The sequence below is a fragment of the Poecilia reticulata genome, linkage group LG22 (assembly GCF_000633615.1).
Source record: "Poecilia reticulata strain Guanapo linkage group LG22, Guppy_female_1.0+MT, whole genome shotgun sequence".
Lineage (NCBI taxonomy): Eukaryota > Metazoa > Chordata > Actinopteri > Cyprinodontiformes > Poeciliidae > Poecilia > Poecilia reticulata.
In genome coordinates this window covers 5592720-5616537 of record NC_024352.1, presented here as the reverse complement: position 1 = coordinate 5616537, position 23818 = coordinate 5592720, and the positions used below count along the sequence as shown (strand labels likewise).

At 38.5% G+C, this 23818-nt stretch overlaps 1 protein-coding gene and 1 long non-coding RNA gene across 2 annotated transcripts in view; one reads left to right on the top strand and one right to left on the bottom strand.

Annotated features, from left to right (window-relative positions):
- galnt16 (UDP-N-acetyl-alpha-D-galactosamine:polypeptide N-acetylgalactosaminyltransferase 16) overlaps window positions 1–23818 on the bottom strand; it is a 49946-nt gene that overhangs the window by 9342 nt on the left and 16786 nt on the right. The window contains exons 3-11 of the mRNA XM_008398867.2: window positions 23126–23224; window positions 22965–23032; window positions 17763–17828; window positions 10170–10291; window positions 5354–5441; window positions 4693–4777; window positions 2316–2419; window positions 1628–1754; window positions 237–329 (exon numbers count right to left, since the gene is read on the bottom strand). Coding sequence (XP_008397089.1) covers window positions 237–329; window positions 1628–1754; window positions 2316–2419; window positions 4693–4777; window positions 5354–5441; window positions 10170–10291; window positions 17763–17828; window positions 22965–23032; window positions 23126–23224 — 852 coding nt within the window. The remainder of the gene's footprint in view (window positions 1–236; window positions 330–1627; window positions 1755–2315; window positions 2420–4692; window positions 4778–5353; window positions 5442–10169; window positions 10292–17762; window positions 17829–22964; window positions 23033–23125; window positions 23225–23818) is intronic.
- LOC103458216 (uncharacterized) lies at window positions 6899–17789 on the top strand. The gene is made up of 3 exons (XR_532557.1): window positions 6899–7146; window positions 8214–8272; window positions 17702–17789. It is a non-coding gene; the product is annotated as an uncharacterized LOC103458216 (long non-coding RNA).

Below are 23818 nucleotides of genomic sequence, written 5' to 3'. Positions count from 1 at the left end.
TATATATATTAAATAATTGCTCATTACACATCCGATTTAGGTCAGCCCTTTTAAAAAACATGACTGTTAGCATTTTTTTTAAGTGTAGCTCGCCTGACTAAAATGGGTCTGACTTGTGTGAAACATTACCAGTCCTATTTTTGGGCCGCTGTCTTCACGCTGTGCCATACACACACACACACACGCACGCACACACACACACACAAACTGAGGGGGAATAATTCCAAGAGACAAACCTGCCAAAGGCTTTGCCCTGAGCAGACGGCCGTGCCGAGTAGTAGTACTGTTTATACTCGTCCATCCACACCTCGGCGGCCCGTCGGGTGTTCCTGCGTCGGCACAGACACAACACCTGCTTAGATGCCATGATTAGAGTGCTGCTGGGATTCCTGCAGTCAGCTCTAATGACAGCGCAGGACAGATCAGCCTCCGGACATAAAAATAAAAAATAAATCTCTCTCCATCAGAGAGAAAATCTTGCTGTACGATGTTAGATTTGTGGGTATTTTAGCAACTTAGAACAAGTGATTTAATTTGGAAAACGCCGTCAGGACAAACATTTTGTGGTCGATTTCCAACATGTAGATTTGGGCGTTCAGAGAATGATCTTTGTTTCATGCCTAGATTAACTCTGAATGGTGAAAAAGTACGAATCACCCATGTAGACTTGATTGTTGATGTCATCCGCTCCATTTCATTTTGAGAATTTAGATTTTTAGTTTATATTAGCAACAGATGAGAAATTAGCAGGAAGAACAGAAGTAGAAATGCACCAATCAGAGTCAGGCGGCCAATCTCTGAMGTTTGTCAAGTTTCGACCCGCCAAAACCGAATTTAGATTATTAAAGTTTCTGTTTTAAAGAGTTAATATTGTATATATGGATAATATATGTAAGAACAAAATGAAAAATACATTTTCTAATGTTCCTGCTGTGACTGGCCATTAATTATTTAGGATAGGAGTGGAAGTGACATCGTATTACCTATGAAAGGTCAGCAAATGTATAAGGGTTTTGCATTTTAAAAACAATTTTCCTGATTCTATTTATTTATTTATTAGTTTGTCATTTTACTTTATTATTTAACAAAAAAACAACAACGAAATATAACAGTTTACTGTTTAAAATGTGAAGTCTGTAGTAATTTTTTAAATAGTTTTTTATCACAGTTAGCATAGCTAGCATGAACAAAACAAACAACACAAGTCTATGTGTGTATTCCCCGGAAAAAAATAGTGATTTTCAGTAAATGTGACATAAGATATCTAAAAAATAATATCTMCAATATTTTTCAAGGCTTTCTGTCAACTCAATTTTGGAGTTGACTCTTTTATCTGGTTGTTTTTTAATGGCGATCAGCGTAGTTAGCACGACTAGCATCACACAAACRGAGCGCTCTGTGTTTACTTGAACGGCACATTCAAAATGAGGAATAAACAGGTTAAATAAACTCCTTCATCATAAAAACATGTGTAAAATGTGTCAAAAGTATTCAAATGTGTCAGCTGATGTGTTTATTCACATCTAACTCCATTTGTCGTGAACTACTTTGGGAGAGAGTCACAGAACTAAGCGTGTTGGTGGCTCTCAGATGATGCTGCAGGTGAACAGCCAGCCCACTCACTCACTTGATGTAGGTAAGAGCGTTGCCCTCTGGGAAGTCGTACGGGTGGCGCTTCCTGAACACGTGACCCACGCGGCTGCAGGGAAGGATCTCCAGACTTCCTCCGCACATCCAGACTCGGAACGACAGCTCTGTGCGAGGACGGGCACGGTTTTATTGATCTGATTTATCTTACTCAACAACCAAAGACTGCATCATCATAAAATCCCTCTGGCTGAATTCCCCAGCTACGGCTCCTGGAGAAAACAGATTTTTACTGTTGTGAAGTTTATCGCAGTTCACATTTTTTTCTTTTCCTCGTACCAAGGATGTTGGGCTATAAATGTGCGCAGAATCCAAATGAGTCAAGGTTGTGTCAAGGCTGAAAGGCCTTTTCACTTTTATCTTTCTTTCATCATTTTATGCGTTATAGGCTTCATTAGGCATGTAGCTAGGCCTGCCACAACAATAAATCAATTAATCACATGATAAATTAAAAGAAACTCAATCATTTTCATTTGCTTGATTTGTCGTTTTTCTCTTTTTTTGCCATAAACTGGATGATTAAAACCTTCAGTCTGGTGTTTTGGTCTCAACTATTTCTTTTTTTTGTTTTTCCAAAAAAAAAAAAAAGATTCACTAAAATTAAATCCGCTTACTGGAAACACTCCCATTTAAAAAACCAAACAAACAATGGCAGAAGCAATGCTCACCAAAGTTCTCACCGCCCCAGATGTCCATGTGAGTGTCGTACTGGCCCAGATGGTTGAACCAGCTCTTGTCCATGACGAAGATCCCACCAGCAATGACAGGAGTCCTGTGGAAACGGAAGGACAAGGAAAAGTTTTCACCTTCATTGATGCTAACAAAGAGTTTTAGAAATGTACATTTAATYGCTACCAAAACAAAACTTCACAAAAATATTAATGGTGCTTACATTTTTCAACAATGTAAATAAGTACAACCACATCTTCACAGTGTTTTAGTGAGATTGAGATTGTTTTTATGAAAGAGGCCAACAGAACATAGAGCCGAGCTTTMAAGCAAAAAAGAAAAGCTTTTACAAGTTTTATGTGAATCTGAAAAGTGTGGTGTTCATTTGTTTTCAGCCCCCCRGAGTCAAAACTTTATAGAACCTCATTTTGCTGCAGTGATGGCTGCAGGTGTGCAGGTGTGTTAAACAAGAAAYGCAGTTAATACCACAGGTGAATAAGTTAGTTTACGCAATAGAAACTAAAAAAAAAAACATGCTCCAACTACTTCCTGTCGTCTTCTTCGTGGGATGCTGGGCTGTTTACATTACTTACAAATCATGCCAAAAGTGATTTTGTCAAAAAAAACAAAAAACAAACAATCACCACCTCTTTCTTTCCAAAAGATGTTTTAGGCAAAAAATAAATAAATCACTGCTGCATCAGTGTGGAGGATTTTGGATTTTGGCCCACACCTTGACACGCTGCAGCTTTCGTTCTCTAAGGTTTGTTAGCATTTGACTGCATCAACAAAGGAAAAAAAAAAAAAAAACTTGCCCTAATCATCAGCGTCTTCCCGGGTGTGAGAAATGAAACGACGGGGCTGTTATGGTATCACCTCTTTCCACAAACGTTCTGCTTCACTTAGGCTTGTTCCAATTAAATTAACATGTTAAATGACCCTCAGGCTCTCAGATGTATGTTGGGTTTTTTTGGGGGGATTCATTATTTTTTTTGTATTTTGCTGAGCGTTGCACAGTATGACCTCATAGCAACTGGGCTAGGAATTACTGGAAAGATTGGCAGCCGCCTAGAATAGTTTTCCACTTTAGAATATATTATTTTTGTCTCTCGCTGTGAAAGGAGCGACTCAGARCGGCTTTAACAAACTGAAGCACGGTGACATTTTCTTCACGAAGATAATTGCTGAAGTTTCCTCTTCCTGCTAGCGCGTTAACTCCCAGCTGAACGCTGCAGAGCAGCGACCTGCTAAATGCGACTGGCAGCAGCAGCTTGATACTAACCCTTAAGAAACAATACGGGGCTTAGCTTCTCACAAACTGGCTGTGCCTTTTGACTATGATCAAGAAAAAAAAAAAGTTGTTTATCAAAGGTTGATTTACTTAGATTAAATTTTTATTTTATTTTTTTTTTAATGCAAACTACTATGAACAATCCAAAGTAATAACAATGAATTTCTTTCTGTTTTATACTTTTGGTGCTGAAACGTTTTTGTTTTTTTTTTTTTTTTTTACTAAATAGAGATTTAATAATTGAGCTGTTTATTACTGCGACTTCCAGCCTGACCAGAGGAGAAAAAATGACTAAAGGGACATTTAAACATTTTATGATTAAATCTAACACAATCATAGTTACTTGATTGTGATTATAGTACAGTCAAGTAACTGTGCTACGTTCAGTCGTTATAAAAATMTATATATCAAACACAACTGAAACAAATTTTTACTTTGTGATTGAATGCCTTAAAATTGGGCCTCTGTCTCTTTAAAAACTYCTGCTCTTTCTGAAACTCCACCTTCAGGAAGTCATCTCAACACGACTCCTCTATYAATCCTTTAGCAAAGTTTTAACTAGCGTTGGACTGAGAAGTAGCTTCTATAATGAGTTCAGGTAGATGCAAAGTTCCACCAGGTGTTTGCTAATTGCTGCTGGCTAGTCTGAAGGAACTGAGTGAGGGAGCAGTTTGCAAACTGCCGCTCTGAGGAGGAGCTGCGCTTCGAAGGCGAGGTTCGCCGCTCCCAGGTGTTTTTTTGCCCAGCTGAATGGTTGCCATGGAAATTCAAGAATTTCCCAAACATGTATGAAATAAACCAAGCAACCCTTCAGGTGTGTATTTGATGAGAGGATAATATTAAAACATGATGTAAAGCTCAAAAAAGTCAMTTTTACACAACACTGCCCCTTTAATGTGATGTTTTTTTGCATTGAATTTAAAAGACCAAAATGAGCAAACTTAAAAAAAAAAAAAAGTTCTGTTATTTATAAACCTAAAGTTTAAAAACGTAAATCATTTTAAATAGTCACATGTGTGCAAATAGTGCATTTAAGGGTTTGAATCAGTTAAAAACACAGAGGCAGATATCAGAGCTGGCGGTACCTTATGGGCTGCGTTGGGTCGCTTCTCGCCATTTTCTGCTCGATGGGAATCTGCTCCCATTTGAAGTGGAGACTCCAATCGAATCCTGACATRAAAGAGACAATGGAGTGGGAAGTAAAAAATAAACACATAAAAAGAAAAATATTCAGTGTCCTAGTTATTGCATCCAGATCAGCCAATTATAACAACTGAAGCAAACTGATCTAAACTGATAAATTGTGTTTTACATCCATGTTTATCAGAGCCGAATGTTTGTGCACCAAATCTGGTAAGAACCTAGAAAGTTTGTTTTCTGGGTGTGTTTAACAATTCTTCCAGTAGAGTATTTGTAAGGTCAGACACKGATGTCGGGCGAGATGGCTTGGCTTAGAGTCTAATGTATCCCAAAAGAGCTCTTATCAGGATTGAGGTCAGAACTCTCTGCATACCAACATCACTCACTCTTAACCATGTTGACCTCCTTTTGGGCCAATTCCAGACTAGAGCATCCAAGTGTTCATAATGTCTTTCTGGATTTTAGACAAGTGGTCACAGAAAAGACTGGAACACCTGATTTCTGCAACTTAGAGGGCTGATTGACTATTTTTGGTAATACAGCATAAATAGGGTAAGAGACGTTGCGCTGCCGTCTCGTGTGTGTTGTCTTGTTGTGGGTTCTGACCTCCTCTGAGGTCAGCAGATGCAGCCAAGTAAGCAAAGTTATCCAAGCTGATCACGTCGATAATGGGGCTGACCACTCGCGTATGATCCTGGAAGAAACAGCAGAAATGATTCAGAGAGAACCCGAGATGACTCAGATATCAGAGAAACATCACATTCAACAGCAAAACACAAACGACACCTTCTCAAAGCTTTCACTTTACAACTTATGAGGCAGCAGGACGACAGCAGGAACGGATTAGGTCAAGTTTTTTTTTTTTTACTGGTTTTCACAGCGATTTGTTAACAAAACTGAAGCTTTTTTAAAAATTATTATTATTTGCAGAGTCACATCTGTGAAGCGTTAAACCACCTCCTGCTAAGGCAAAGGCAACCCGACCCCTAAAGTAAATACGCCAGATGAGGGAACCRTTGGCTCCTGCTGGTTCTGCGAGTCTTTGCGAAGGCGATGCGCACACGCTGTTGTTTGTGCAGAAGTCAGTGTGTTTGACTGAACAGCTTACTGTCGACTCCAAAAAAACAGCTGCTCTCAATTTGAGCTGTCCGCCTCGTTCTGTTACAAGCAACCCGGTGCATGAAGTGGACTGCTTGGTGGTAAGGAGTGCTGATAGTTTTCCTTTTGCACAGCTTCTCTGAAACCACCTGTAGTTAGCGTAAGGATCAGTTGAGCCTTTCTCAATTACAAGACCAAACAATTCATTTTATGGCGGCACAGTTTGGTAGATTATGTGAAGCTCAGTAGACCCGACTTAAATTTTACAGACCGAGCTTGTTAAAAACCACCCTGATTGTCCACTCTCTGATAAAAGACACACGTATAAGTTTTTAATAGTGTTCTCAATCAATTAAAAATTTTATTCAGATTMTTAATCACACTGTAGTGATGTTATGAATAACTTTGTAAGCTTGAAATATAAACATGCATGCAGTTGTGGTTAGTGTAGGAAYGGTGCCCACCTCCTGCTGCACTGCAACCAATTAAAATTGAAGCAATTGTCAGATTTTTTTTTTGAGTCTGTAGTAATATTAACATATTAAAATTTTCCGATTAACTGCGTTTACAGTCGTAATTTTTAGTTTGTGTATTTTTATTTCTTTGCTTCTTACTATTTATTTTTTTTATGCTTCTTTTCTTTTATCTGATCCTATTTTGTGTTCCTAACACTGTAAGAAAAGGCATGGGGTCAACTTTACTTTTCTTCTTAAGTATTGATAGGATACTGTGACGATATGTTTAGCAAAATTTGCTTCCTATAAAAGTAAAATAATAATAAAAAAATATATGAAAATATACATTATTTACTTGTCAAATTGAACTGAACTGTCTCTTGAAGTAAATTGGTCTAAGCTGAAATTTGTGAAAGTTGAGTGATTTTAAGCTCTAGACCCCGATATTTTTTATGTTTGAGACTTTTATTTTGAAGTTAAAGAGGACGTAGTTCCACGGCCGTTTGACAGAATCGGACAAAGGGCGCGTCAAAGAAATTCAGTGGCTGAATTGTCGAAGATTGATTACGTCACAGCAATTCAACGAAGGTATCGCTAACGTTGCTAGGCTTTTGTTAGCATAGCTTTCAAGCTCCGTTTTTTGCCAGCTTGTGTTTAGCTCTGTCATAGTTGCTAGGCGACAGGATGACAAGAAAAGGGCGGGAAAAAAATCACATCTGAAAGCTACCGACAGGGCTGTAACTGGACATTCTCTGTAYGAAGACGTGAATCGTCGCTACGCTAATACGGCCACACAAAACCATAACCGTGTTTGTCAATAGATTTTATAATTACAACGTTTGAAGGGTAAATATTACAATTATTCCTCTTTATTATCAAATTCCGTCTAATAATGTCCTTACTAGTTTTGTTTTTAACCAAAAATGTAAATAATAGCTGGACTTGTTTTACAAGTTGTTTCCAAACCGGGTTCAGAAAACCGATGGATGGAAGATAAGTGGATCAAAAATGAAATTATACAGCTGTATAATTCATCTTTTCAAAACACACGGTAAAAAAAAAAGCATTAATGAAAACTAATCTGCCTGCAAATTTACTACTAAGCTTCAAAATGATTCTTTACTACCTTAAGTCTCTTCACAGCGCAAACTTCAGAAACCGCCACAATTTCATAACTTAAGTGGGCAATTATTAATTCCTGGTATTTAATTAAATTAAAGCCGTTTGAGTCATTGTGGTGAATTATTAATCAGCAGTGGTCACCATGTGGAGACAAACAGCATCTTTTGGCTCCCACTCTAAGCCCGAAGCTGTAATTTCAGGGGAACAAACGGCTTCAGGACCRGATGGAGTCAATATGAGGATGTAGTGAATTATCACTGAGCTCTCATGAATGCCAGACCGAGAGGCCKTAACGAAAGCTGAATGAGTCAGAGCAGCTCAGAGCACAAGGCGAGCTCACCGAAAGCAAACAATGGAAACGCACCCATGCTGTGACTTAAAACAAAAGGAGCGTTGTTTTTAAAAGCGCTTCTGCACCACACGGAGGTTTTCAATAAGTGGATGTGTTAGGTTGAGAATTTATCTAGCTGGAAAGTATATTTCAGCTGGTTTAGACTTAGAAGACGGCTAGACTTACAGGTTTCTAATTACAGATGATGTTTTAATTTTTTTGTAAAGCATGGAACACCTGAAAAATATGGATTCCTTTGCGTTACCTCGCAATAAATATCGCGTTGCCTTGCAGTAAACTAGCAAATACACACTGCTCTATTTTGTATACAGTCACAGTGAAAACAAATGTCAAATGTTCAACTTTACAGAATCTCAGTGAAAACGTGTTTATGCGTGGCTCTCTGGTACAGAAACTGGTTGAAAGTTGATCCATGCTTGTTTGTGTTTGTTTGTGTAAGGTGGAGATGGGACACATGAAAACGACACAACCGAAACACCACCACGTTTCCTCGTGAAGGTAGCGCAAAAATAATCGAGATAGTTCTGATTTGCTCTCTTTTTCTTTCCTTCTTACAGAAAGTTTCCGTTTGCGTCTTTTAGATGTAAAGTCAATGTTTGACCTGTTTGGCATTTTGCACATATGCTTCTGGTGCATTTGTATCCTCAAGAAAAAGAGGAAAAAACTTCAGGTAACTCACAAACGAGACATTAACACGCATGTAAACGCCATAGAAAGAACTTATATTGCAGCAGAAACACTTTCAGTATTGAAGATGACGCAAGAACCGACTGGTAAATACATTAATGAGGAAAAAAATCTATTGTGAGGCAGCGCCAACTATTGCATAGGGACGCAACACTTTTGTGAGGTAACGCAAAATATCTCTTAAGGGGCTCTGTAAAACTGACACATTTTGGCACAAAGAAGGGCAAATAAATACAGTTGTTTTAATTTCTCTGTCGTTGAATTGTAAAAAGTYGTTTTTATTGCCTTGTGAGATGGATATGAGAAGCAATCTCACACGACCATATATGGAGAAGGATGTAATAACCCATGCAGTTCCAGCACAGAGAGGAAAGAATTGAAGGGAATATTAAATTAGCTAGCTCATATGCAAGCGATGATGTTCTCACTCCATGGTTACATCGCTCTCCATCAAGATGACAAAATTRCTTCCTCTTCTAGGTWTAGAAGAGGAAGTCAGTTSTCTGTGCTGCAGCTTCGCGCACCTCAGAAACAGGGACAAAATGTCCTTGAGGGGTCACATTTAAAATTACAGCGAAAATAAAACTACTAATGAAAAGTGGCTGGTCTTGCATTTCATTGTATAATCTGGGTCTTCTACTTTGGATGCGATGGTAGTGTCCCTGGTGGGCTGCATAACTTAATTTGCGGGATGCATTGAATTGGAAGAATCTGTCGGCTGCATTAACAAAGGCTGGTTTTGATCACAAACCGAGCCGGCGAGCTGCCAGGAGCAAGAGTAAACACTGACTGAGTGCAGTGCAACACGGCRCAAACACAAAGCAGACGCTGGGAAAAAACTGCAGGTTTTTGCTTCCAGATTTCTAACATTTAGCTTCTTTTTCTCGTATGTTAGCTTCCAAAACTGAACGTTCTTATAAAGCGGCATTAGCGAGTCTGTGACATGCATCAGTTTACTGCACCTGGGGTGTTTTCGCTTCTGATAGTCTGGTGGACTGTGTTCGACTGGGGACCAAAWTTGCAACATTTGTTACATTTTCAGCTGGTGGGATTCGCTCTCTCGCTGCACCGTGTCAAACGAACGGTGAAAAACCTGTTTCCCTCCTCATCTGTGGAGGCGCTATTCCAAGAACTACTGAAGGAAACGACACAAAATCCTCGGAAGAAGATATAAGCGCAACTCTCTTTAAAAATATGTAAACAGAAATGTAATCAGATTGTAGTGGTTGTAGGATTTCTCATGTTTGTGTTAGACTTGGGTTTGCTCATGTTGCATTTACCCACAATGCCCTGGGCTGTAGTTCGCCTCCTGCTTTTGGAGTGTTCTCCCATCCGCTTRCATCCAAACGCACCAGAGTTGACTTTATCTGAAGCGAGAGCTAGGTTTGTAGGCGGACCAGAGTTCGCTTTTTTTGGTCCGCATCAGCGTTCATACCTCCCCAAACGAACCTGACTTTCTTGGGAAACAAACTAGGGTTTGACTAAACCGCACTAAACATGGCTGGTGTGAATACACCCAAAGTAAATGGGTAGCAGCACAAACATATGGTATGAATTAAAACTTTGTGAAACAAATCGAGATCTATGCCCGAGATCAGACCTTTACAATCTATCCTGTTAAAGTACAACGCCGTGAGGGCAGAGTGACGGTGAATTCATCCTGCGTGTAAAGAACGTTCAAAAGAAGCRAATGAATCTGGTTTTGTACCTCCTTGACTCTCTGGATCATCGGCTGCAGCCAGTCGGCGTTGACCTCACAGTGGCTGTCCAAGAAGGTCAGAATGGTGGCAGAGGCYGTGTTGGCTCCTCTCACTCGTGATCGGATCAATCCTGCCGGAAAACRCATGACGCAGACGCTTAAAGGTTAAAAACTCTAAAGCAGTTTGCTAATAATTAACACAGAGGAAAACATGGTGAGCAAACGTGAACACACACACAGGGCTGTCACAATACCAAATTTTGTCCCAGAAATTATTGCGATAAATGATAATATCGTCATTTTGAGACCATTTTCAAGTAATATAATAGCAATGRCATAATAATGCAAGTCTTTCAAAGATCAMCAGACTTTAATTTCTAACAAACATTTAGGACTGGAACTAAATATCCAAAATAAATATACAAAACAACAGAAACAAACAAACTAAATGAATTCTGAAGTCTTTGTAAACAGAACTGTCCGTCAAAAAGAAGCTAGTAGAGACAAACACACCAGACTGAAGACTTTTATCATCCAATCTTTGGAAGAAAGAGAGCCAAGATAAAAAACAATCGTCCAAATGATGATTGAGTTATCAAGCTAGCAAAGCTAATCTATTTATCCTTTAAACTTTTCAACCTTTGTCTGCAATGAATCGAAAAGAAGTTGAAAATGTTAGCAGCCTTTCAGAGGTTTCAGAGCTCAGATTCCTGTGTGTGTTATCTAGGGAACACACACAGGAACCCTTGTTTATAGCCAGCAATGCTCGCTGTTGCTAATTATGTTAATAGCTAACGTAAGTAGCGATGATCCTCTAGGACGTGAGGTTTCACATGTGGTGTTTCGAGAAGCAAATGAAAACGTGCTAAGGTGCGRTTTTATCGTGTCTTTACTGATCTCCAAAGCACTCGATTGCTTTACTTAAACTGTCTCTTYAGCGTAGCCTGTTAGATGAATCATTTAGCACAAATGAGCCAGAGTGGCACACTGTTAAAGGCTATTATTTTGTTCCTTACGAATTGAAAGCGATAACATTCCCACTCATTCCCATGTGAATGCCACACCAGCTTGTATTTGTAGAATACTCCTTATGAATTTAGCAGCATTTTTGAAGATTTTATAGCCCAAAATAAAACTGAAGCGAACGTAAGAAAGGCTAAATATACAAACCAGAAGGAACTGACATCACCTCTGCTCCGAATATAAATAATGAACATGCACTCGAGGTATGAAGGGTAGAACAAAATGGATTTGGAGCAGTAATTATGATTCTTAAAGAGAAATCAGAACTACAATCATTAAAACAGCAGGTCAGAGATTTAGAAAAATAAGAGGCGGAAACTTGGCTGCACGAATCAGTATCTCTTGGCTCGCAAATAAAGTTGAGCCAAACTAATTAATCATGTTGTTTTCAGTGAATTTTTCACAAAGCCTGCAACTTTGCTTGTTAATTAGACGAGTGTCTTCAGAGGATCTTCATGGGTGAGCTATGGGATGTTTGAAATATTACGAAAAAAATTAATAAACCATTAATTCTTCCCATCTTTTCGTTTTCTTTATAGCATTAACTCATTGTTGCAGGAATGGATCTTATGTTTAGTTGATCAAAATGGAYGCCTAGTTAAGGTATATCCAGATGGCTTCACACTAAAGAAGCTGACAGGAAATCAGTTCTTCCCTCTGGTCAAAATGTATTTTTGAGAAATGCCACAGAGAATATTTTATGAGTGACACTTGAGCATAGATAAAGTATCTGCATGACATAATACGGAATAAACAAAACCCTCACCTCACCTCGCTACAAACTGTTCTTTTAATCCTCCAGATGGCACTTTGTTTTTGCAAAGTTTGACCTTTCTCTCTTTCCATACGTCCTCCACTCTGGCAGCTTTGGATCGCCAGGGACGATAACAGAAAAATGTTTTTCTCCTTTTTGTCAGTGAACAGTTTTTGCGAACTACTGAACTCCAAATCAACCATCTCCACCACGTCTTCTGTAATAATAATAATTTTTTAAAAAAGTGCCTCATGTCGGTTCCTATTAAACCTAATTGACTTTGTGGGAAAAAAAAAAAAAAAGAAAACATTTCTGTGATATTTACGCATTACATAAGCTGGCACAGGCTCTGAAGATCAAACTGCCTTTAGACATGAAAGCGATTAACTGGATTAGCCCGAGCTAAATACCAGAATGTCTCCCCTTTTTTCCATGTCGGTGAAATAAATGGATTGTTAACGAGATGTCATTTAAACTAGTGGGGGGGAGGGAAGTGTATTTCTAAAGATGTCATGTTAAAAACAGGACATTAATAAAGCTGCATCTTCAATTATGGTCATTTATTTTAACGTGGGATTCCCTGCAGAACAGTAAACTTAGGTTTTGTAAAAAAGGTTGTAAATAGTTGATATCTTATCGATATAAGAAAACTCCTTTGGCCTCTACTTTTAGAGTAAATCCAGATTAGATTAGTCCCGGATGATAGAACTAACAGGAAGTGTGAGAGAGGCCGAGACCTGTGTGACCTTTATGACCCTTTAAACCACTGTCATGTTTACATTGACTGGTTATTTACAGTAAAGAGAGTGATTATTTACATGGGAGGCTGGAGGCGGTGCGCCACTAATCATCTTCCCTGGGTACTGAAMCATAAGGTAGTTACTCTAAACAGAAACACTTTACATCAAACTTGGGGCCCGCGGGCCAAATCCGGACCAACAAAACKTTTTATGCGACCCTGAGAAACGCATAAATAAAACCTTCAATGACAGTTGTATGCTTAAATATTATTTAATCAATCAAATCAARGTCGTTTTTATACGTTTAGTTTTGAGTTACGTTAATTAGTTGCTCTGGCTTTTTTTTGCTATTGGAGAAATTTCTGTTAAATCAACAGTTCATTGCAAATYTTTCAGCAAGAAATGGTCAAAAATGTGGGGTTCAAGTGACTGCTAACTCCCACCTGCAGGTGGCAGTATTTCTTTCTCAGGCTTACTTGTCAATTTGTAGTCCCTGATCGATTTGGCAAGTAGCTAAAAGATACATTTACCATCACAGACAGGCACAAAATATTGCAGGATTTCTGGCAAATATTTCTAAATTTATGCTACTTTGAAAAAAGAAAACAATTGTGAAATCCTAGAAGAACTGATCATTGTGAAAATTTGTTCAATATTATTTCATTTAGAGACTTTTAAGACATACTTATTGAATGCAGATACAGCTACTTATTAATGTCTTAATAAAAAAAAAAAAAGGATTTTACATTGTACATTCTGGCACAACCAGCCCTTTGAGAACATTCATGATCTTCATATGGCCCAAAATGAAAATGAGCTTGACTTCCCAGCTTTAAATGGTCCACTCTTCCTGTGTGTCCATGTCTCACACAGGAAGTTCACTAGTGATCCTTTTATAAGCTCATAAAATCTTGAACTCATCAAATAAATGTATATTTACATTCAAATATACATTTAAGTGCACATTTCTCTGCGCTTACATGGTTTTCCTGCATTATCAAGTTAAAAGAAAGACATACAGAGCAGAATATTTGAGTAAAAAACTTATTTTACCATTTCTAATGACACAAAGTATTATTTTTTTCTATCATTTAATCAGACAAAAACAAGATTCTGAAAGAGAGCTTTGCTCAGCATGGCTCGCACCAGGTTGGCACATTTGTTTTTACCGAAACTAATGAGGGCTTTACAGAATAATGAGTYCCATCTTGGTCCAATGGTGCAGAGTTAAACCTGCTGTTAAACCAGATCCTCTGCCCCGTGGAGTTATTGGTGCTTTTAGGTTTTATGAGGCAGTCGGATATGAAAAGGAGACATGATTGCGCAGTGAAACTTTCTGGCCTACATGCAAAATGCTCTCTGAACATCCCCATACTGAGAGATGGCGGTGGTGGTGTCATACTGTGGGGATAACTTTTCTGCAGCAGAGACAGGGAAAGGCTGGTTAGGGCGATATGGACTTAAAAGTTTTATCACAATATTTTGTGGTGCTATTGTGATAACGATAAAAGTGACGATAAGAATGGTTGATTACTACTTTTTTAGGTAACTGCATGGCTGCGACTGCATCACACAGCATTTATAGCCCCACAAACACAAATACAGCTTGAAAAACATTTGTAAACATGAGCTTCTTTGGGTCACCAGTCACACAAACAAGTGTAATTTCTATCATCAAACTGAAAATCGTAACTGCATTTAATTGTATTTGCTAATTTGTTGATGCTTTCTTTGAACAAAAAGTGGATAAAATAGAAAAGTTAACAATCCTGACAGTACAGACAGTTTGTGGGTTTTTAAACACAATTAACTGGAATTAAATCGAAATTATTATCACGATAAACAATGTATCACAATAAATTTTAAACGATACAATGAATACCGAGCCGTAGTCAGAGTTGAGGGGGAGATGAACGTAGCTAAACAGGCCCTTACTGGAGGAAACCTCTGCTACAGACGACAAAAACACGCAGCAAGAGCTACGTTAGCATGAATTAAATCACGTTAGAGCAGCCGTAACAGTTTAAGAGCTGAAATGGAAACAAAATCAAAGCATTTTTTTTAGCTCTAATACCCTTAACACCAGCTGATTTGTAACTCAATGAGAAAAGCCTGCCTTGTTGTGTTAGCGCTCGCTAACCTCTAGCACAGTGCGACGCATTAAATGAGAGAAACTCAATGATGCCTGAAGCTGTGAAGCTATTTAAAGCTCAAATCAATTTACCGACAGATGATGTGACCATGTTTTTTTTCCCCTCCTTCTTCTACTGTTGTGGTAAAAAAAAAAAAAAAAAAGTGAAAACAGTAATCTGCCTTGAACATTTTTATCGGAGAAAAGCTGTGAAAGATTTAGTTCATGCTCGAAGCTTTAGCTCCCTGCCCCGGATCTTTAAAGCTGGCGGAATAGGAAATCTTTAAGATAAGCTTGATCTGGTCGGTTGTGACCGCCGGTCGGACGATGCTGGCCTGAATCCGACGTGCTTCTGCTTCGTCAGCATGTGCTTCTTAAGCCGAAACAAATGCTGAAGTTTGCTGTGAGCGGCAGCACAGGCAGAAAAAACAGAAACTTCCCTCCTGGCTCCGAACTCCAGTGGTTTTAACGTTTAACCTCAACTAATTCATCCGAGTGATTTCCATAATGCAACAGGACACGCAAGAGGAGACGTGGAACCTCTCAGTGCTGCACATCTGACACCAAAAGCCAGGTTGCTTTTCACTTATTTAAACAGAAATTAGCCTGTACAACAACATGATGTCACTACTGGTAGCTTCAGCCTCAAAATGAGAAAGATACGAAGAACGCTATTGTCCTTTTTCCTTTTCTTTTAATAAAATGGTTGATTAAAATGAAAAGGTACTTATCCTGTCAAGAAAAAAAGTACAGTTTGGTTCATGTGGTTTCAGCCTCATGAAATAGTTCAGGCTTTCCATTGACCACCAGTCATATTTGCTCTGCTGTCATAGATCAATAGAAACATTTTCCACTGCTGATGAAAAATAAGGAGCTGGGTTTTAAAGCATTCATTCTTGCATTTCTTTGGCGTGGAGTGTTTTATTGAGGAATCGCTATCAGCACTATTCATTTGTGAGTCAGTGAACAATTTTATGACCTGCGTTTTTGTCTTTTTAGAACTTATTTTATTTCTCTTCTTGAATGTGTTTGTTTAGCCTATGTACTATTCTTTAAGCCATAATAAAGACAGATTTTTTTTTTAGGTAGTTATTTATTCTGTAGGGGTGTCCCAATCAAAAATCGATATCCGATATTGGTCTGATGTCAACCAAAAGACGAGTATGATGGTCTGATATAAGCAAAGCAACAGAAGCATTCCAGTGTTCCGCTCCAGGATTTAGTTCGACCCAGTGTTTCTACGCAGCAGCACCTGGACCCATAGATTAATAATAAATGGATCATTTACTCTCATACCTGTGGTTGTTGAGTGTTGTTGTTTGATTGAATAATATCACTAGATCAAGCCTTTTCTAATATTCCACATTACAAAATAAGTACTAAAATTATGTACGACTCATCCTGATATCGTATCAACTGAATATCGTGTCTGTTAACACTCATTGCTGCAATATCTGTATCGTATCAAAAGTGGAAAAAATTGTATTGGGACACCCCTAATAATCTGTTCCAGGCCTGTAACCAATGATTATTCCAGTTATCGATTAATCTATTGATTATTCTGATGATTAACCAAAAAACTGGATTAAAAAAATTGGCACATTCTACAGATTTTTCATTTAACTTTTTAAGCTTTTTTAATACAGTATTGGAAATATGTTGAAAATGAAAAAAAAAATCAACTCCTTTTTCAAATGAGAAAATAAACAATTTTATTGCCTAAAATGCAATAACAGCATTCCTTTAGTAAATTTGGACCAGGTGACGATTAATCAATTACTAAATTAGTTGACGATTATTTCCATAATTACGATGAATCGGATTAAATATTTAATTCCTTATCTCCTTATTTTATTATTTATAAAAAGTATTGAAAAAAAACAGCTTATTCAGTGTTTAAAAGGTGTTGGGCATAAATTCAAAATCTGGGTTTTGCCTAGAAATATGCATTTTGTCATAGAGCAACACAGAGCTTTCATAGAGGACATAGTAAAAATAATTTAAGGAGGAACTTTTCAACCTGGTAGAGATGACTATGAAAATGTGATGTGATCATGCATTGGGTAGATAATATGTCAATATTTTACACCTATTTTTGGAGATCCATACCCTTTTTAAAAATGAATAACAAAAAATAATTCATTCAGTCTGAAGATGCAGTGCTGGACTTTTGCTGACATTTTGTCAGGTTATAACCACAAACAGACCAACAAATAAAAATCTGAGTTGTGAAGTAAAAGGAAGAGAGTACATTGTTTTCTAAATTGTATTTGGCATGAAAATATGTTTAAGAACCTCCATTCGCTGCAATGATTGCAGTGAATGGAGGCTTTTGAAGTATTTCTCTACTGGCCTGGTCCACCTAAAGGCGGACATGTTGTTGCTCAGGTTTAGTCACATTAAATTGAGAACATCTGTGAACATCAGTTTTTATGTCTTACCATAAACCCATTTGGATTTAGATCTGGATCATTTACACATGAATGTGCTTTGATCTTCTAGGACAAACAGACCAAAGAACTTCTTACATCCATTGTTTGTTTTTTTTTAACAAAACATAAAGTTTTCACGCCATGACTTAAACTGTGGCAGTCTAATTTTATTTACAGCTCATGTTTTTATATATTTATTCATTTTATTTCATCTACGTCTCATATGGGTCATCTTATCTTCGCGATATTAATTTATTTCAGGCAATTTATTTCATTCATAACATGGGAAAATTATCTTGTTATGAGTGAGGTAATCTAGTACTTTTTCATCAATATTAAGTAATTAGTGACATAAAAGCTCCTATTATTTCTTGAAAAGTTCTGTGTTATTTCAAGCGTGCTACCATATTTGCACTAGAAACTGGACAGAATTTACTTGGTAATATTTTGTGTTTTTGCAGTGCACATTCCCCACGGACCCTTTCGCAGAGTTTCGAGTTTCGTCCCAGTCTTCCCACTCACCCTCTCTCCTGCTGTTCCTCAGGCAGCGCACTTTGGGGATCTGGGAGAGCAGCTGGCAGTCCTCAGCTGGAGGAGGAGAGCAGAGGAGATGACATGTTATGTTTGGAGGCCAAACACACACACACACGCACGCACGCACGCACGCACACACACACACACACACACACACAGGAAATCACATCTCTTTTTATCGCCCCTGTCAGTCACTCAGACCCACAAGCGCAGCACACAAAGCCGTGCGACCAGCAAAGCATCCATTCTTGGTGAAAATTTAATGCCCAGAAAGACATAAACGTATGCACAAACAAAAAGTTTCGTTCTGGTGCATCGTTCACCTCGCTGTGCTGTTTTCCATAAACAAATTCAACTCGTCTCTGACCGGCCAGAAGCCGCTGCAGACCTTTTTGTTGCTGCGGGATGAGCGGCTTTGCAAACACGGGCGCCGACGCACACTCCTGCCCTTTGAGGATTAGTATCAGGAGCAGAGAGTGAGTGTGATCTCACTGAGGGATTGTGGGTAGATCTAGCAGCATCCTCCCCTCCACTTCTCCTCCCATCTCAGCCTTATGGTCGCAGACTGAAGCTCGACAACTTGTAATCCTCTTTGATTAAACAACGACGCTCGTACAAACACGTTTGTTTGTATTTACGGGACACGGTCGTGTCGCAGGGGACGGGAGTGTGTATGAGAGATTGAGCGTGGGACAGCAGGTGTGTGTGTGTGTGTGGGGGGGTGTGTGTGTGTGTGTGTGTGTGTAAACATGTCTATTTGGGGGACTAATCACTCAGGGAAGATGAGAGGAAAGCCGTGGGTTACACCCACAGAGCAGATGTTGAATTTCAGACAGATTAAGTATGTGTGAGTGTCCATTTTTGAGTGCTTGTGTGTGTTTCGTCGATGCAGCACACAAATTATACATTTTCACACATTGCCATGTTGCAACTGCACACCACATTTTTGAGGATTTTATGCTAAAAATGGTGCAGGATAGTGCAATGTAAAGAAATAAACGTGCTTTTAAAGATTTTTGGAAATAAAATCTATTACAAGCCGGACAAAAGTACAATTTTCTGCAGAAACGAGACAAAATCATGTTGTTAAGCAACACTTATTGTCAAACTATCTGATGTGATTAAAGGCAGATGTGTTTTTCCTAAATTAATTGGAGGTTCTAAGGGGCCTCACATTCAATTCCAAAATGGAGGCCAATGTAGGAGTATCTATGACTTATTAGCACTTCTGATGGTTTATTTCTATTCAGATTGGTCACATTGATAGCAGTTAGCATGTACAACATTTAGCAAAACCAATTCTTCCCTAACATGCAATGTGAAGACACTTATAGCGCAGCATCTTACTGTAAAAATATTTCAAGTGTGGAAAGAAGCACAAAGAAAATTGGCATGCTAACCCCTGGTGTTGTATGTTTACCGTATTTCCCATTAGCCACTTGAATTTCAGGTCGACGGCCATTTTGAAAAGTGTCCTTTTAAGCCAATTCTTGTCATAAAATGTTACACATTTTCATGACTTGAATGAACTTTATGTCACATGACATGCTTTTGATTTTGGTCATCCAATGTTGAAAATCTTTGCTAAGAACGTTTTTGCTACCTTTCCTAGCAAAGTTAGCAAAAGTGAACTGACTTTGCTGTTTGAGTCTCACACCAGAAAAGGAGACAAAGATGTGTGACACACTGAGAGACGATCGTCTTAATGGTTAACGTTAGCCGCTGCTACTTTTATCATGTGTTTAGTGTAGTGCTAGTTTCCATAATATAATTTTTCTAATGTGTTTAGTGGTTTAGCATTAGTTTCTGCTAATAATTTATATATTTGTGATGGAATTGAAACAACTTTTACTTTTTTTTTTTTTTGCCTGTTGTGAATTGGCGCAATATAAATAAACTGAATTAAACTGATTTGCAGATGAAATTTTCACTACTTGGAAAAGTCACCACAGAATATTTTGATTGCATTCAAGAGAGAGGTAAAAATTTTAATTCAGGTTGTACAAAACATCTGTTCTGTTTATTACTTATATACTAAATTAGGCGCTATTTTAATTATTCCCTATTACTAGTGCCGTTCCTCAAGGTTCTCTCATAAATCATAAATCTCCTTCCTGTATGCTCTATCATCCACAAATGTTCATAGATTTATAATTATTTTACCTCCAACCGAGTTAACATGAGGTTTTCCTCATCTGAGTAAAAATCGTTTCTTGTCAAATTCAACAGCAACTCTCTCAACTTTGATCTAAGTATCTAGTAGTCGTATTGTTTAATATTCTAGCTTGATCTTTACATTAATATTTTTCCTAAGTAACCTTTGAGCAATCTATTCCTGTCCCAGTGAAACTGGACACAAATGAGCTTGTCTGCACGCAGAGTAAAGATCAGCGTCCTTGACTGAGGACAAAGTGCATATAGTTAAGGCGAGCCTTGATGGGATTACCCTCAGCCGGGGCAGGCCTTAATGCTGTTGCTGACTGTCGCGCTCCGCCACCTTCTTTGCCTGTCTGACTGCCAGCTCCCATCTATTGACCAACAAGCTCACACTCTCACTGCCAGAGCTGAAAACCTCAGATGCTCTCTGGTGACCGAGGGGCTCATTAACCCCCTGGAGCCTGAATGAAGGTCACATGGAGAACGTTTGCTTTTTATGGCTGTCAAATTGTCAGGAAAAAGATGCACACCTCGACTTTCAATATGAGACAGTTATTTAGAATCACTGTGTGTGTTTTGACGGGGCCAACAGGTCACTATGCATTTTCACATGCATCTAAAAGGTTGAGATAAAATGAATTAAAATGGTATATGAGGCAATAAGAAACACTTTATTAAGATTAGATTCAGTACCAAGTTAATAACAGGGCCAACACCGCAGATATTTAGGTTTTAGAGGCTATAGAAATTCTGAGCTTTAAGTGTTTTGTGGCATTTCCTTTTCATTATTCAGTTCAGTAGTAGAGCAGAATTTGCAGTTTATACTTTAACAACATTAATATGATTTCTGTCGATTTTTCCTAAATACATAAATCTAAAAAAAAAACGATCATCTGAGAGCAAATCAAGACAAAACATGTTTTGAGGTAGAGTTGAGAAAACACAATACGAACATAAAATAAAATTTCAAAACGAAACTGAACTAAAGTACAAATCTTAGCACTCTAGTGTCGATGCGATACCGATACAGACTTGGTATCGATGTTATCAATATTTTGGATCGATTCGCTCACCTCTAACATGAAGGATGCAAACTACTTAAGAAAAATATTCTCTCTCATTGTTTTTGCATCAGACAAGTTGAAGTGAGAAACAAAAGATTATTAGATCGCAAAAGTTTAAGGGATACAGTGTAAATTCATTGGTTTAATTTTGAGACCATCATTGATTGATCTTTGGTAGTTATTGAGGCTGATTGTGATTGTTGCTGTAGTTTATTGCAGCTTAATCCTGATACGGCCACACCACAACTGCTTTAACTCAAAGTGGAGAAACTTTCAGCTTTCCCATCTTTCCAGTTAAACCCATTTAAAAAAAAAAAAAAGGAGTGCCTCAAAGAGACTCACTGGCTTAAAGTCAGATCGGGGCAAAACTAAAAGCCTCAAACTGTAACCAAGGACTACAGGAAAGCGTTTCATGCGATACCCAACACTGGGAATTGTAATTAAAAACAGGGAGGGGGCTTAACGTTTGGAAGTCTTTTGGCCGGTTCAGATATGGAGAGCAATGCGCGTTCATGACGGGCACAGGTAGGCCGGCGGCCCACGGGGAGAATAAATCACGGCATTAGGGAGCTTAAAGTGCTCCTGCTGCTACATCCGCTGAGACACCACTGTTTAGATGTCTGGCCAGCTCTGGCACTTTCGAGTGTGTCCTTATGTGGGTCTGAGCACACCGGGAATTTAGGTCAACATGCGGTTCCCAGAGACACAGGATGCATGAGGTGGAAATTACAGAAAGCGCAGCAGACGGTGTGAAGCATGAGCTCATGTAATTCATCTACCTAATGCCGTCAAAGGGGAATAATTGCTGAGACGTGGTTATCCTTTATTTCCACAGAGCTACTGAACGCAAAAGGAAAAAAATAAGACTTTTCACCCTCTAAACGCAAATCCTACTTATTCATTTTACAGCAAGTCTCATATGTAGATGTTATAGCTGTTTGTTTATTTCACTAACAGTTGCTGCGTATCCATTGGACATATATTTGCAGAAAAATAAATTTGCTCAATGGAAACACGACAATTTAGAGAAAAAAAAACAACCTCTAAAATCTTTTTTTTATAAAAAATGTAGAAAAAAACATTTAACCAATAATTCAGCTTCAGAAAACAAGAAGCTGAAATATCATCGTCATTTTCTGATAAAAAGTTTTGACACCAACTTCTTCACATCACTGGAGTCACGTGATCAACAGGCTGATGTTGCCGCTGGCGCAAACCACGAAGAAGAAGACGACACGAAGTGGTTGGAGGACGATGGTGCGTTTAAATGCCACAAAACGACAAACTGAATGAAAAATGACTGAAGCTCATCATGTAGCAGCTCAGCAGTGCTCCGTTATTGTAAAACTATTGGTAAACTGCTGCTTTAAATAGATGGAACATTACAAAATAGAATAAATGGTTGCGTTGCCAAAATCACTGTAGTAATTAGAGATATTGACCAAAAAAATCTAGTGACAATATGTATGATCCATAAGGGCAGATCTATGCAGTCTAATTCTATGCAGCTCTGATGTCATGCTTTGTTATTTATATTACATTACATTTAGATTTTCTCATTGCACTTTATGAAACATTGTTCGTTGCAGTTTATCGTCACATGTTTGACCGTGGCAGTCAACCTATTGTTTTTGTCAGTTTCATTTTCTTTATTACTTATTTTACACTAGCTGTTCTACGCCTAATCGCACGACTGAACAATTGAAAGTTGTTCTAACATGTTTGACCAAGACTGTTGGTGTATTTCAGTGGTGCAGAGTTATGGGATAAATGTGTAATTCAGTACATTTATTTCTGGGTTAAAAAAAAAAAAAAAGGAACAATTTAGGTAAATTCAGCTCTGGTTTTGTGTATCGGATCGGTATCAGCCGATACTAAACCCCAGATATCGGTATCAGAAGTGAAAAAAGTTGAGCGGTGCGTCCCTACAAGTAGCAACAACAACAACAACAAAAAAGACAAAGCTTACGGTCAGTGCTAAAGTCGTCTATGAGGATTATTTCCTGAATGAGAGACGGGGGGCTTCGCATCAGGACACTGAAACAGAACAAAGAGAAGTGAGGTCAAAGTGAAAACACCAGGCTTGTGTTGCCACACCAGTGGGGGGGTGTTTGCGTTCGGCCTCATTACCTTTTGATGGTGCGAAGCAGAGTGGAGCGAGCTTCGTTGTGGAAAGTGATGATGATGCTTGTGGAGGAAAGCTCGGCATCATAGGCCAGAGACGCGCATCTACAATGGCAAAATGAAAAGAAGAGATTAGATCTGTGCGCTCAGTCGGCCGCCTGCGATTAGCTTCCCATGCAGTCAGAAAGTAGACGCATATTGACCAGAGGCTCAGCCAGCTGTGATTAGCAGAAGTGGCCTCATTGTTGCCATTAGTGACATGAAAATATCCAGTTGCCCGGCAACAATCGCACAGGTTTGGGACCGCTTTCCTCTCTTGTTTCTGACACTCGGATATTCAAGTTCAAGTCGGAAGACAAGAAGCTAAAATATTTGTAACTTTTTCAAAACCTTTACAGCAAAAGAAGCATCATTTTACTCATTATGTTAAACCTGTTATCTGTTACATATGGAGCATGACCTTTATTAATTAACTGGAAGCTCAATTAGCACCTTTGAAATGTGTCTAAATGTTTATGAGATCTTTCGTATCAACTGTGTTTTAATTTAGGGTTTAGCGGGGAAGTTAACCTGCGTGAAGCTGACACCCCACCCACGTCAAAAAATCCAGCAAATAGTCTGAATGGTTAGTGCTCCGTTTGTGCAGGTTTGTGCCGTTAAAATTTTCGTTTGTGCAGTTTTGGTTTCTGAGATATTAAA